At 40.6% G+C, this 15,184-nt stretch overlaps 1 protein-coding gene across 2 annotated transcripts in view; it reads left to right on the top strand.

Annotated features, from left to right (window-relative positions):
* PHF8 (PHD finger protein 8) overlaps window positions 1-15,184 on the top strand; it is a 109,728-nt gene that overhangs the window by 47,463 nt on the left and 47,081 nt on the right. Inside the window, exons 12-17 of one of the 2 annotated variants that reach the window (XM_026488669.4) lie at window positions 1,553-1,855; window positions 2,616-2,719; window positions 7,052-7,230; window positions 7,521-7,606; window positions 8,153-8,286; window positions 8,887-9,200. In XM_026488669.4, the coding sequence (XP_026344454.1) occupies window positions 1,553-1,855; window positions 2,616-2,719; window positions 7,052-7,230; window positions 7,521-7,606; window positions 8,153-8,286; window positions 8,887-9,200 (1,120 nt within the window). The remainder of the gene's footprint in view (window positions 1-1,552; window positions 1,856-2,615; window positions 2,720-7,051; window positions 7,231-7,520; window positions 7,607-8,152; window positions 8,287-8,886; window positions 9,201-15,184) is intronic. The other variant, XM_026488670.4, reaches the window with a different exon arrangement.

The following is a 15,184-nucleotide window of genomic DNA, read 5'->3' as shown; positions in this document are numbered from 1 at the left end:
TATACCTACTCAGAGGTTGATAAAAGTAATACAGGCTGAGCATTAAGTGTAGTACTTGGCACATAGTAGGTGTTCAGTAAATTTGGATGGTGGGTCATGGTAGTGGTGGGTGGTGGAGGTCATAGTAGTAGCTGTTGGTATTAACCTTTTGACTCAGTCTCTGCATTCTACAAAATGACAGTTCTCCCAGGTTAAACGTGATTTCAAAGCCATGTTTCAACAGGTGGCTTATACCACGAGGCAGTAAGGTGTAGATGGTAAGAGACTCACAGAAACTTGGATTCTGGTTCCTGCTCCGTCACTTGCAAGCCTTTCAGAGCCTTAGTATCCTGATCTGTAAAGGGGGAATAACACCACCTTTTCAGAGTTTTGTTAGGCTCAAGGGCTAATGTATGTAGAGCCCCTCGCACAGTGCCTGGCAGAGTAAGTACTCAATAAATGTGAGCCATTGTTATTAATAGACTTTGCAGCAAAGAGAGAACTCGGTGTGGGCTGGTGAAGTAGCAGAGGCACCAGAGGAGACTTGAACTTAAGGAAGTTGAAACTCTCCTTTAGTTCAGGAGCTGTCAATTTCCATTTAGCATTCAGGATATAGGCACTAAGTCTATGCTGAAGGGTGGTCAGAGTGAGCGACTGGGAGGTTGGGCTTCTAGCCTCACCGCCTGCAGCATGTTTCACTGCCTACACCATTGCTTACATTGTCCACCTCCTACCTCCTTTTCCTCCATTCCCATCTGTCAGAATCCTTCAGAGTTTAGTTACAAGGCCTGCCTTTCCTCCAGCTCTTTCCACTTAAACGAATTTTGTATACACAAAACTTTGGGCTCATTAGAAAAGGACTTAGAGATGGATCATGTCTGGCCCTTGGCTTTCAAATGTTTTAAAGTGATGGAACCTTTTTTTTTTTTTCCGTCAAATGAGATCTTACCTGGAAGATCAGTATACAACTAATCAAAGCATGGCTGCTGTGAATAAGGTGAAGGCAAGAGGCTTCGACTTCCACATGTTCCTCTTGTTTGCCTTCCACCTACCTCCAGTCTTCAGGGCTCCTCCCAAGAAGTTCAAAGGAGCCACAGAGCATGTTTGAAAACCACCTTTCCAGTCTGCTCCTTTAATTTTGTAGCTGAGCAAACAGGGCCTCAGAGTAGTCAGACCACTTACCTGAGGTCGCAGAGCTAGCTAGTAGCAGAATTCGGACTAGACCCTCTCTCAAATGCAGTCCTTAGGGTTGGAACCACGCAGTTTAGTACTCAAGTATTTTCTGCCTCATGCCAGCTGCATTTGGAGTCTTTTCTCCAATGTTGACAGTAGTGCTGGGCTTTTTCTCTGCTCGTCTTCTCCTTACTTGTCAATGGCCGGGTAAAGAAATGCCACCCAGTAAATTCTTGATGATCGACTGATTGTGAAAAAACTAGGGTGCGCATCTAGATGTGGAGCATCTGTCAGCCACATCCATGGCAGTAGTGCCAGTGCCGTGAACGGACCTCTGCTTTTAGCATAGAGAGAACCCTTGAGTAAGCTCTAACCCCGTCATGTACTAATACTCTTGTAGGATATCTTCCAACAGAACGTTGGGAAGACGAGCAATATCTTTGGGCTGCAGAGGATCTTCCCAGCTGGCTCCATTCCCTTAACCAGGCCAGTCCATCCCACTTCAGTATCCATGTCCAGGCTGTCACTGCCCTCCAAAAGTGGTTCAAAGAAGAAAGGCCTGAAGCCCAAGGAACTCTTCAAGAAGGCAGAGCGAAAGGGCAAGGAGAGCTCAGCCTTGGGGCCTGCTGGCCAATTGAGCTATAATCTCATGGACCCATACAATCATCAGGCACTGAAGACAGGCTCTTCCCAGAAAGCAAAGGTGGGTGCTGGCCCATGGGTTCAGCCCAGTCCTTTCGGGTCCCTTGGAAGAGCAGGGTATCGAAAGGATTGTCCTGTCTTCCCACCTCCCTTAGGGCCCCTGGTGTTTGGCTACCAGTCCCACTCATATAACAGGCATTTATTGAGACCTTGTCTGTGCTGGGCACTGTGATAGGTGCTGTGAATGTAACCCTCAAGAGGCTGACAGGCTAGTGAGAAAGACAGGCATTAAAAACAAATGAGTGTAATGAGGTATTGAGGATGCCATATTCAAGGGTGTGTGTGGGACCCTCAGACACAGAGGGGGGATGAGTTTATGTGGGTAGGAGCAATGGTCAGGAGCTCTTCTCAGAAAGCATGACACTTGAGCTGAATCTTGAAATGCTGGATGGGAATGACATTTAAGAACATGGTGAATGAGTGTCAGGTTGGGGTCTTGAACAGGTCATTAAGAAAAGCCCTTCTCCAGGGCTCCACCTTGCTTCAAGACTGTGGTGCTCTCCATGGGCACATGAAGATGCTCTCCCCTCTTTTTAGGGAACATGTTTTGCAACATTGGTAGGTTTCCCCTGAGGTAGCTATATGTTCTTAACCTCCTATTCTTGTGATCATTTGGGGTGGGGGTGGGGAACAGTGTAGCAGGAGGCCTTGGTTCAGGTCATTTTAACAGTGAACTCAGCCGGTGAAACTGGAAGGAACTGGTCATCGTGATTCACATGGGAGTCCCAGACAGGTGACAACTGAGCCTCCTCCTTCTGCAGTTCAACATCACTGGTACCTGCCTGAATGACTCAGAGGATGACTCACCAGACTTGGACCTTGATGGGAATGAGGGCCCACTGGCCCTGTTGATGTCTAATGGCAGGTGAGGTGGGAAGAAGGAGCACAGAGATACTGGAACTGTCAGTGGCAACATGTCACTGAGACAGGGTGTAGAATTGGGACCTGGGGCTGAGACATGGGTGGGGGAGGGACTGTACTTCGGGAAATACCCAGATATTATCAGATATCATTGCTTAGTTCAGAGAACCATGGTAATGTTGGGGGAGAGGCCTGGAATCTAATTGGCAGTCTGAGAAAAGTCTTGTATAAGTTCTCGAAATTTCAGCAAGTCAGTGGGTCAGAACCACTGGCAGATATAAGAGGGAATATAGCATGCTGATTAAGAGCATTAGTTTTTTTAATATAGCTTTTGCTATTAGATTTTTAGGAATTTTGCAGAAATATTTGCACAGGTGTGTTAAGAGAAATATTCAGTGTTCACAGCATCATTGTAAGAGTAAGTAATTAGAAACGTGTTCGTAAGTGTTGGTTAAATGAATTATGGTACCTCTGTAGAACAGAATACCATGTAGCTGTTAAAGAGAATGGGTTTAATATCTGTTGGCATGGAAAGGTGTCCGGGATATATTCTTAAGTGAAAAAATCAGGTTACAAAATAATACCTAGTAATAGTTCTATTTTAATTTTTTAAGAAGTTGTGTGTGTGTATGCTTGTGTAGAAAAGTAGCATACAAGATTTCTTTATTTTTAATTTAACTTTTTTGAAGAGGTTTAAAATTTAATAGATGCAGTTTAAAATTGAAAAAGTATGCAACAATACAAGAGTGAAAAATTTTATTCCTGCCCCTCCCTGTTCCCCAGTTCCCCTCCCCACTGATAACCAGTGTCAATGATTTTCTTCTGGAGATAATCATACAGATTCATGCAAATAAATATATTCGTTATATATTTTGTACTTGTCACACCAAACTTATAAGAGTAGTTATCTCTGCAAAGTAGTATAAGGGAGCCAGGAGAGGAAATTTTCACTTCAATAGCATTTGAATTTTGTACAATGAGCATGTATTACTTTCTAACAGAAATAATAATTTCTGTAAAAATTCTGTAAAATTACTTTCTAACAGTAAAATAATTTCTAACAGAACATTTTCTAAAAGAATAAAATAAAAGTGTTCACAACAAAAAGTACGGGCTTGGGAATCAGACAATCCCAAGTTTGAGACCCAGCTCTGACACGAATTCACTGTGTGACCTTGGCAAGTTAATTAACCCTGCATCTCAGTGTCCCCATTATATCTCTTCTATAGATGAAGCTTTTACCCTAGGGTTGTTGGAGGACTAAATGAGATATGTCAAGCGCTTATCACAGGGCCTGGCACATAGTAAATGCTTAATCAATGGTAGCTCTTACAACTAAAATGTTGAAGATGAAAGGTGATAAGGGTAGTGGTGGTGATGATGGTATGGGTATAGCCAGAAGCTAAGTGGCAGGTGGTAGGGAGGCAGAGGAAGACAGTAAGTGTGATCGTCTGGACACTCAGAACACCAGATAGGAGCAGTCAAGAGCCAAGTAAAGTATGAACAGTATAGGAACACAAGCGCCAAGGATACCTTCATAGCCTTTTTGTGGGAAAAGGTCTTCAGATCCCAAGGGCAAGTATAGTAGGTCCACCTGGCTGGGAAATGAGGGAAAAGGGAGAGTGAGAGTAGGGCAGATTCTGAAAGCCGCAGAGCTATTCTTAGGGTTTGAGACCTAGTTACTAAACAATAATAGAAAGACTGTTGAGCACTGCGTTGGTCCATCGTAGGTCTCCTGGGGAGGAGAAAATTGAGAGTCCTAAGGGTCCAGCCTGTAATGGCTATGGAGGACATGATGAGATATTTTCCCCTTTCCCACTGGTCGTCTTTATGCTGCTTCTATTACCTCCTGCAGCTGCCAGAGACTGCTGTTATGTGAACCTAGAGAGACAAGATATAGAAATATTTACAGACAATATGATATTATGTCTGGGCTTTTCTCCAAAATTATCCAGTGTTTTTCAAGGACTGAGGGGTAGATGAAACAAGGTTGGCTATGTGTTGATAATTGCTGAAACTTAGCTGGGTGAAAGGTACATGAGAGTTAGTTATACTTTTATATTTTTGTCTGTGTTTGACATTTTTCATATTTAAAAGTTAATAAAAAATCAGTGTATAAATAGCTACCATTTATTGAGCTCCTGCTCTCCCTCAGACTTTATCTTAGCTGTTTAGTACACTATTTTATTTAGTCCTCACAACAACCCTGTAAGGTAAATGTTGTTATCCCTATTGTATTAATGTGGAAACTGAGGCCCAGAGAACTTAATTACAAGGTAAGCTACTGTTGGGCACTTGCCATGTGTTGGTCTCTGCATTAGCTCATTTAATCCTCCTAAAACCCTGTAGGTAGAAACAGGTCAATCATGGGGCGCCTGGGTGGCTCAGTCGTTAAGCGTCTGCCTTCGGCTCAGGGCGTGATCCCGGAGTTCTGGGATCGAGCCCCACGTCAGGCTCTTCCGCTGGGAGCCTGCTTCTTCCTCTCCCACTCCCCCTGCTTGTGTTCCCTCTCTCGCTGGCTGTCTCTATCTCTGTCAAATAAATAAAATCTTAAAAAAAAAAAAAGATTTAGAAACAGGTCAATCAAATGTCAGCCAATTTACTGAAAGCCAGTTCACCAAATGACTGTTAGCTGAATGTATGTATCAGGTATGCTGATTTACCAAAACTTGTTTCTTTTTTAAATATAAGGTTATTTCAGCAGTTTGTACTGGTTAATACTGTTTACCATATGTAATAGGATTACTTAAGCCTTTTTTTGGGTTTTCCCATTTCCTTTACATATTTTTAACAGCTTTTTTGAGGTATACTTTACATACCATACAATTAACCTGCTCTAAGTATACAATTAAATGACTTTTAGTAAATTTAAAGAACATGCAACTATCACCACAATCCAATTTTAGAACATTTCTATCACCCCAAGAAGATCCCTCATACTTATATTTAGTCCTTTGGTTCTCTTCCCCAGGCCCAAGCAATCACTAATCTACTTTCTGTCTCTGTAGATTTGCCTTTTCTAGGCATATCATACAAATGGAATAATATAGCATGTGGTCTTCTATGTCTGGCTTCTTTCACTTAGCATAATGTTTTTGAGGTTCATCAACGATGTAGGGTGTATCATTAATTGGTTCCTTTTATTTCTGAATAGTACACCATTGTATGGATATACCACACTTTGTTTATCCATTAACTAGTTGACAGTTACTTGGATTGATTCCACTTTTTGGCTATTGTGGATAGTGGTGCTATGACCATTTGTGTGCAAGTTTTTGTATGGCCGTATGTTTCTGTTTCTCACTTAGGAGTAAAAATTTTGGGTCACATGGTAACTTTATGTTTAACTCTTTGAGAAACTGCCAAAATTTATTCTGAAATGTCTGTACCACTTTACATTCCCACCCGCAATATACTGGCTAACAATTGTTATTGTCTGTCTTTTTTGTTATGGCCATTCTAATGGGTATTAAGTGGTATCTCGTTGTGGTTTGCATTTGCATTTCCTTAGTAACTAATGATACTGAGCACCTTTTTGTGTGATTATTGGCCATTTGTATATCATCTTTAGAGAAATGTCTATTCAGATCTTTTGCTCATTTTTAAATTGGCTTGTTTGTCTTATTATTGAGTTCTAACAGTTAAATATTCTGGATACGAATCCTTTCCCAAGTAAATGATTTGCAAATATTTCCTCCCAGTCTTTGGCTTGTCTTTTCATTTTCTTCCTGGTGTCTTTTGAAGCACAAATGTTTTGAATTTTACCTAATCCCAGGTCATAAAGATAGTTTCCTATATTTTTTTCTAGAAGTTTTATAGTTTTAGCTTTTACATTTAGATCTAGGATCCATTTTGAGTAAATTTTTGTGTGTGATGTAAGAATCCACGTTCAGTTTTTTGCATGTGACATCCAGTTATCTCCGCACCATTTGTTGAAAAGACCATCCTTTCCCCACTGAATTGCCTTAGCATCTTTGGCAGAAATCAATTGACCGTGAACTAAAGGATTGGTTCTAGACTCACAGCTGTGTTCCATTGATGTATATGTTTATCCTTTTGCTAATATCACACTACTTTGACTACTGTTACTTTTTAGTAAATTTTGAAATTGAGCAGATAAGTCCTCCAACTTTGTTCTTTTTCAAAATATTTTAGGCCATATTAAGTCCTTTGTATGCCTATATACATTTTTGTATCAGCTTATTAATTTCTATAAAAGAAATTAGCTGGATTTTGATAGGGATTGCGTTGAATCTATAGACCAATTTGGGGGGAATTGCCATCTTAACAATATTGAATATGACTGTCTTTATGCTCTCCTTCTCTTTCTTTTTAGTACCAAGAGGGTAAAGAGCTTATCCAAGTCTCGGCGAGCCAAGCTCACAAAGAAGGCAGACAAGGCTAGGCTGGTGGCTGAACAGGTGATGGAGGATGAATTTGACTTGGATTCAGATGATGAACTGCAGATTGACGAGAGATTGGGAAAGGAGAAGGCTACCCTGATAATAAGACCAAGTGTGTACCTGTTCTTTCTTGTTCCTTGCCTGCCCATTTCACATTTGTTTTGGGTCCTTTTGATAGGCCAAAGGCCTTAGGCCTGAGCTTGTCAACATTCTGACTTACCAGCTCTTTTGGCTTCCATGTATTCTTTGCTCTAGAGATTTATTTATAAACCAGTTCCTAACCTCCCTAAATTAGTTGTCTGTGGCCATTACTTTTAGGAAAATTATATTCTTTTTCCCCCTGAGTGTTTGGCTCAGATGCTAATCTTAGCTTCACAATATGTGCATTTCATTATTTTCTAGAATTTCCCCGGAAGTTGCCCCGTGCGAAGCCTTGCTCTGACCCCAACCGAGTTCGTGAACCAGGAGAAGTTGAGTTTGACATTGAGGTAGGAGCCTGCCCCGTTGTCTGGTCTTCTGACATTCTGGTTACAGAGACAGAAGACAGATTGTCGTTTTAGTTGAGGGGTGGGGTGGGGAAAGATACCCTGTGCATTCAATTCCTAAAATATTTATTAAATGAAAGATTGTGTGCTAAGTGAGTTGCAGCTGAGCATATAACTGGAAGACCAGAATTTAATTAAAATATTTTAAAAATCCTTTAATACAGGGTAGAATAAAAGGCATTGTGATGTAGCAGAAAGAGTATCTGATTTGGAATATCTGGTTATGACTTATTTACTTTCCTGAGCCTTAGTTTCCTTACCTGTAAAGCAGGAGTTAAAATACCTACCTCACATACACAAAAAATAATAATACCTACCGCACAAAGATGCTGTGGAGATTAAAATGAAATAGTGAATATTCTGCTTAGTACTTGGTCTATACTTGATGCTCAGAAGATATTAGCATCTGGAGTGAAAATGTCAGCACTGTACCGGGGCCTTACCAGACCAGCCCTCAGCAGCTGGGGTGATATCCTCTTTCCCCAACAGGAGGACTATACCACAGATGAGGACATGGTAGAAGGGGTCGAAGGCAAGCTTGGGAATGGGAGTGGCGCTGGTGGAATTCTTGATCTGCTTAAGGCCAGCAGGCAGGTGGGGGGACCTGACTATGCTGCCCTCACGTGAGTACTGGCTTTGATCTCCCCTTTCCAGGCGATCAGGCAGCACATCCTCCCACCCCCCACCCAAAAGGCTAGATCAGCCAATCAGCAGATATTTATTGAGACATTTAAAGGGACAAAGAATTAACAAGGGCATTCGGGCTGAGAGAATAAAGTAGACATGAAATCTATCCTGAGGAACTTAAGATCTGACAGAGAGTAGATGTATAAACTTCAAGGAGGATTAGTTTTGGGTTATTTGGGGGTTGGAAGAGGGGCTCGAAGAGGCATGGAAGGAAAACTGGGCCTTCTCTGGGCCCTTTTTAAAAAAAAAAATGAAAGAATTCGGCATGGGTGAATAGGGAGGGAGGTGAACCCCTCTTTTTGCCACCTTCCTTGCTGTCTGTGGAAAGACTTGGGGCAAGAAGGACTGGCCTTTACATGAAAACAGTCTTTGGTCTGTTGTTTTAATTTCTGGTTTCTCATCTGGAATGGTCCTTTCCTCCTTCCTCCCACCCTAACCCCCATAGCTGTTATCCCTCCTCCCTGACTATTCTGATGACTGGTTTCCTCCAACAACTAGAGAAACTCCCTCAAGCATTTCTCTTCTGTCCCTTGCAGCGAGGCCCCTGCCTCTCCCAGCACTCAGGAGGCTATCCAGGGCATGCTGTGCATGGCCAACCTGCAGTCTTCATCATCCTCACCAGCTACCTCCAGCCTGCAGGCCTGGTGGACTGGGGGCCAGGACCGAAGCAGTGGGAGCTCCAGCAGTGGGCTGGGCACAGTGTCTAGCAGTCCTGCTTCCCAGCGCACCCCAGGGAAGCGGGCCATCAAGCGGCCAGCATACTGGAGAACCGAGAGCGAGGAGGAGGAAGAGAATGCCAGTCTGGATGAACAGGACAGCTTGGGAGCATGCTTCAAGGATGCAGAGTATAGTAAGGGCAGCCGAGCACTTGGGTCCAGGCCAGAAGTACTCCCCTTAGCCCCAGTCTCAAACCCAGTCCCAATCCAGGACAGCCTGTGACAATAATGAGCAAAGACCTTGCTTTAAGCTTGTTGCTTGCTTTCTCTGGGTCATGTTTTCTTAATCTGTAAAATGGAAATCTGTACAGGTTGATGCAAGAATTAGAGATGATGCTTGTAAAATGCACCTGGCACTTTGTCTTGCTCATGGAAGACCCTCAGAAAATAATTAGCTATCATCCATTTTTTAAAGATTTATTTATTTATCAGAGAAACAGAGAAAGTGGGGGGGGGGGGAGAGGGAGAGAGAATCTCAAGCAGACTCCGTGCTGAGGGTAGAGCCCAGCACGGGGCTCGATCTCACGACCCTGAAATCATGACCTGAGCTGAAATCAAGTCGGGCACTTAACTGACTGAGCCACCTAGGTGCCCCAGCTATCATCCATTTTTAAAATTGTCTGATCTTCTTTGCTGGAAACTCTTTTTTCAAACCTTCTTTCCTATGTTGTTTCCATCACTTCCACTTCCTTCTCTGTTGTTTGGTTCATTCCTTGTAAAGGTATATAATGACTTTTGGCAGGCTTTTCACATTTGAGAGATGACCTTTTTTTAAAGCTAAGGTTTGTTAAATATTACATTATATAATGCACATTTTTGTATAGTGCAGCTGACTTTAATGTGTGTTTTAATATTATTATTATTATTGTATTTAAAATCATTTAGCCAACGTATACTACATCATTAGTTTTTGATATAACGTTCAGTGATTCATTTGTTGCATATAGCACCTTTAAATTAATTCTCATTGACTAAAATTTGAACAAGACAGAGAAAGCAAAAGTGCTCTTTGACTAATACTCTTCTTTCTCTGAGAAAGGTTACCCAAAGGTAAATTATGTTATCAGTTGATATATACCTTTCATTTTCTTGTACTTACAACCACATGTAGATACAAATAGATACAGTTGTGTGTAGTGTTCATGGTTCTACAGCTTGCTTGGATATCTTTCAACATCAGTACATAGAAATCTGCTTCATCAATACATTGAAATCTACCTGTTGTGTAGTAGTCTTTAGCATAGATGTGCCATCATAGTTTTAACCATTCTCTATTTAGGTTGTTTCTAATTTTATAGTTTGACTAACAATGCTGCAATGAAAATTCTTGTAAATAACTCTTTTTGCCCATGTGCCAGCTAACATTTCTGTAGGGTAGCTAGACCTGCTAGGTTGAAGGGTATATTCAAAATAAATGTTAATAGTGCCAAATTCCCCTCTGAAAGGGCCAGTGTATGAGCAGTGTATCAGCCTTACCAGCAGTGAATATTATCAGTCATCTTAATTTTTGGAAATCTGATAGCAAAAAATGGTGTTTAAGTTTGTTTTATATGTTTATTGGCTCTTCTTTCTTTTTTTAAAAAGATTTACTTATTTGAGAGAGAGAGCATGCGTGGGGTGGGGAAAGGCAGAGGGAGAGAGTCTCAAGCAGACTCTGCACTGAGTGTGGAGTCCAATGCAGGGCTCAATTCCACAGCCTTGAGATCACAACCCAAGCCCAAATCAAGAGTTGGCTGCTTAACCAACTATAGCACCCAGATGCCCCTTCTTTATTTGTTTTCTGTGAAATAATTCATTCAATCTTTCACCCATTTTTCTATTAGGGTGTTGGGGTTTTTTTAAATTGATTTGTAGTTCTCTATGTATTCTAGATTTCTTAGAGCGTTTTTCTAATATATATTCTGGAAATGTTGCAGAATGTTTTCTTTTAGTCTGTTGCTTGTATTTTAATTTTAGTTATGGTATCTTTTAGCATGTAGATTTCAGTTTTTGCATAGTTACCTTTATCAGTTTTTTTCGTATTTTGTCTTGTAAGAAGACTCACATATTTTTACCAAAAACATGTAGACACGTTAAAATTTTATCTCTTTCTCTGGAATTAAGTTTTGTGAATTGTGGGAGGTAAGAATGTAACTTAATTTTTTCCATATGGGTAGTCATTTGCCCTGACAACGTTTATTCACTAGTTCATCATTATCCCCGTGGTTTGAGTTCCTCTTTTGCTATAAATTAAATTCCCATGTGTATGTGGATTAGTTTTTCTACTCTTTTCCCAGCTCTGTCCCTTAATAGTTTTGTGACATTGGGCAAGTACTCTTTGCTTCTCTGTTAGAATAGTACCTACTTCACAGGTTGTTGCGAAGATTAAAAGAAGTAATATACATAAAGCACTTAAGACATTGCCTAGCACGTGGTAAGTGCTGTCTGTTAGATATTATTATTTTTCTGTTCTATAAAATTTGTCCATTTCTGTTGGGATATCGCATAGGTTAGTTACTATAGGCCTTGTATCTGAACTTGCATTAAACCTAAGGAGAGCACAGATGTTCAGCAAGCCCATCATCTCTGAATGGAGCTTCGATTGATCTTAGGGGCATGCCAAGTTCCCCTGGCCACTCACCCTACCTTCAGCAGACAGTTGCATCCACCTACAGCTAAAACATCTGCCCCTGGTCTAACTACTCCCCTCTGCTTCCTGCTCTGCCCAGTGACAGTAAGCGACAGAAAGGCAGTTTAATAAGGAGATGCCAACCTACTTGTTCTTATTTTTCCAGAATTTCTGGGCCATTATTGAGTTTTTTTCTATTCCAGATGGATTTTAGAATCAGTTTGTCAAATTCCATGGAAAATCCTTTTGGGATTTTTTTTTTATTAGGATTGCATGGCATTGGTAGATAAATTTGTGGAAACCATCATCTTTCATCAGAGGCCTTTCTGCTATGATGGGATGTATGTATTCTTGAAAAACTTCATGTCCTGAAAACTTGTACATTAAAAATAATAGGGCTTACAAGAAAAAGAGGGTTAGGGGCACATGCCTCAAAATTTCTGTGGCTTTGAAGCCAAAGCACCCAAATAATGGCAGTCCTAATAATAATCCTTGCCCAGTTAGCAAAGGCATTGGCATTTGCACCTAGCATCAGAGTCAGTGGGTTCTTTGTAGCTTTAACCCCTGAGCTGAGGCTTCCTTCTTGCAGATGTAGGTTTTTGAGGGCATTTGCTTAAGATAGATATCAGCATCATCAAATTAAAATCTGATCCAGGGCCTAATCTTCAGCAATCCTTCTGGCTTTTTAAACACAGGGCAGGTGTCTCCACAGTTTCCTCATCTGCTTTCTTAGCCATCCTCTTCTCCCACCAGAGCTTAATTTTGTAGAAAACAAAGGCACCATTTGCTCTTCCTCTAATGGGAGGCACTATTGCAAGATTTTGGGCTTTTGTCTGTAGGTATTCATATATTGCTAAGGCTTTCTCGGTAATTTGTGAGAAAATTCATTAGTGATTGGTTAAAAATAACATGCCAGGGAGAACTGCTTTTGAACCGGAGCAACTTCTGGATGGCTTTGATGTCATTCTGCTATTTACCTTTTGGGCACGAGCAGTCACAGAACAGGCCATCTTGTCCTTCTGTCTTCAACCATAGTCAGTCTCTCTATTCGGGTTTTCTTACATATCTCTTCTTCAGTTTATTTACTAGGTGTTTTTTAGTTTGATTCCTGTTGAAAGTGACATCTTTTTATCTATTACATTTTCCATTTCGCTGTTGCAAGTATGCAGGAAAATAATTGATTTTTCCATTTTGATCCTGTATCAGACTTCCTTACTCTACTCTTACGAGTTCTATTAATTTTTCAGTTAATTGTCGGGCTCTTGAGGTAGGTGATCTATGTCCCCTATCTTAGTCTGCTAGAGCTACCATAACAAAATACCACAGACTGGATGGCTTAAACAACAGAAATTTATTTTCTCACGGTTCTGGAGGCCAGAAGTCCAAGATCGAAGTGCTAGCGGTGTTGGGTTCCCTCTGAGGCCTCTCCTTGGCTTGCAGATGACCATCCTCTTGCTGCTTCCTCTTTTCATCTTCCCTTTGTGAACACTGGCCCCTGATGTCCTTGTGTATATCCTAATCTCTTCTTAAAAGGACATAGTCAAGTTGGATTAGGGCCCACCCTGTTGGCCTCATTTTAACTTAATTATGTCTTTGAAAGCCTTATCTCCAAATACAGTCATATTCTGAAGTACTGGGGGTTAGGAACTCAACATATGAATTTGAGGGGGGGGTGTGGGGAGACACAATTTAGTTCATAATATCCCTTTTCTTTCACATATTCATACGTCTAGATTTTTCTAGTTTTATTGGTGTTGAGCAGTCACAGTGATAGGGGGCATCCTTGTCTTGTTTCTGCCATTAAAGGTAATGCTGCCAGTGTTTTTCCACTTAATACATAGGGTTCTGTAGGTCTCTGGTAGGCTATGTTCATGAAGTTTAGGGGAGTATCTATCTCTAGTTTGAGAGGTTTTTGGTTTTTTTTTAAATCAGAAATGGAATTAGGTTTTAGCAAACGGTTTTTGGTGTCTTTTGATTATAAATATATAGTTTTTCTCTGTTAATTTGTTAATGGTAGTTTACAGTAAGTAATAGAATTACTGCTTTTGAGTTGACATTTCCTTCTTGTGATTGGCTATACTTGATCATGGTGTTCAACAATTTTGTTTAGTTTGATTACTAATCATGTTTGTTTATTGTTAATTTCTGGTTTTATTTTACTCCTTTCTCTTAATGTTCTTTGTACAACATCTCAGGTTGAAAGCTCTTTTCCTTTATTTTCAGTCTGTTTTCCCTTTTGATAAAGGGTTTTTAAAATTTTATTTTTTAAATTAGCATAAAGTAAAATTGGCTTTGTTGGTATACACATGTTTAGATTCTTGTAACCACCACCAAAATGAGCATACAGAACCTCCTCAAACTCCCTGATGTTGTCCCTTAGTAGTCATGCCCTCCCTCTACCCCTAACACCTGGCAACCACTGAGCTCTTCTCCATGCCTATGGTTTTTGCCTTTGCCAGGATGTCATGTAAATGGAGTTGCACCATATGTAATATTTTCAGATTAGCTTCTATCACTTAGCATAATGCCCTTAAGATTCATCCATGTTGCTGTGTTTCAATAGATTGTTCCTTTTTGTTGCTGTAGTCCATTGTATACCACAGTTTCTTTATCCATTCACTCACTGAAGGACATTTGGGTTTCCAACTTTGGGTGATTATGAATTAAGCTGCTATGAACATGCACATGCAGGCTTTTGTGTAAACATGACTTTTCATTTCTCTAGGTAAATGCCTTAGAATGGGATTCCTGGACTGTATGGTCAGTGTTTAAGAAATGGCCAAGGTGTTTCTCAGAGTGGTTGTGCCATTTTACATTCCTACCAGTAATGTGTGAGAGTTTCAATTGTTCCACATGCCTGTCAGCACTTGGTGTTGTCATTGAATTTATTTTAGCCATCCTAATAAGCATATAGTGAATAGCTCATTTAATGGCTTGTCTAATGGCTAATGATGTATCTGTTGCCCATTCATGCATATATCTTCTTTTTTGAGATGTCTTTAAAAGACACTTTGAATGACTTTGCATATATTTTTTATTGAGGTATAATTAACATAGAGTATTATATTAGTTTCAGGTATACAATATAATGATTCAGCAGTTCTGTACATTACTCAGTGCTCATCAGGATAAGTGTACTTTTGAGTGCCTGGGTGTCTCAGTTAAGTGTCTGCCTTTGGCTCAGATCATGGTCCCAGGGTCCTGGGATCGAGCCCCGTGTTGGGCTCCCTGCTCAGTGGAGAGCCTGCTTCTCCCTCTCCCACTCCCCTGCTTGTGTCCCCCACCCCATCAAATAAAGAAATAAAATCTTTTTAAAAAAGTAGGTGTACTCTTAATCCCCTTTATCTATTTCACCCATTCCCCCTAACCACCTCCCCTGGCAACCAGCAGTTTGTTCTCTGTATTTAAGATTCTGGTTTTTTGTTTGCTTGTCCCTTTGTTTTGTTTCTTAAATGAGTGAAATCATATGGTATTTATCTTTCCCTTACTGACTTATTTCACTTAGCGTTC

The sequence above is a fragment of the Ursus arctos genome, chromosome X (assembly GCF_023065955.2).
Source record: "Ursus arctos isolate Adak ecotype North America chromosome X, UrsArc2.0, whole genome shotgun sequence".
NCBI classification, from domain to species: domain Eukaryota; kingdom Metazoa; phylum Chordata; class Mammalia; order Carnivora; family Ursidae; genus Ursus; species Ursus arctos.
This window is presented reverse-complemented; position numbering and strand designations above follow the sequence as displayed.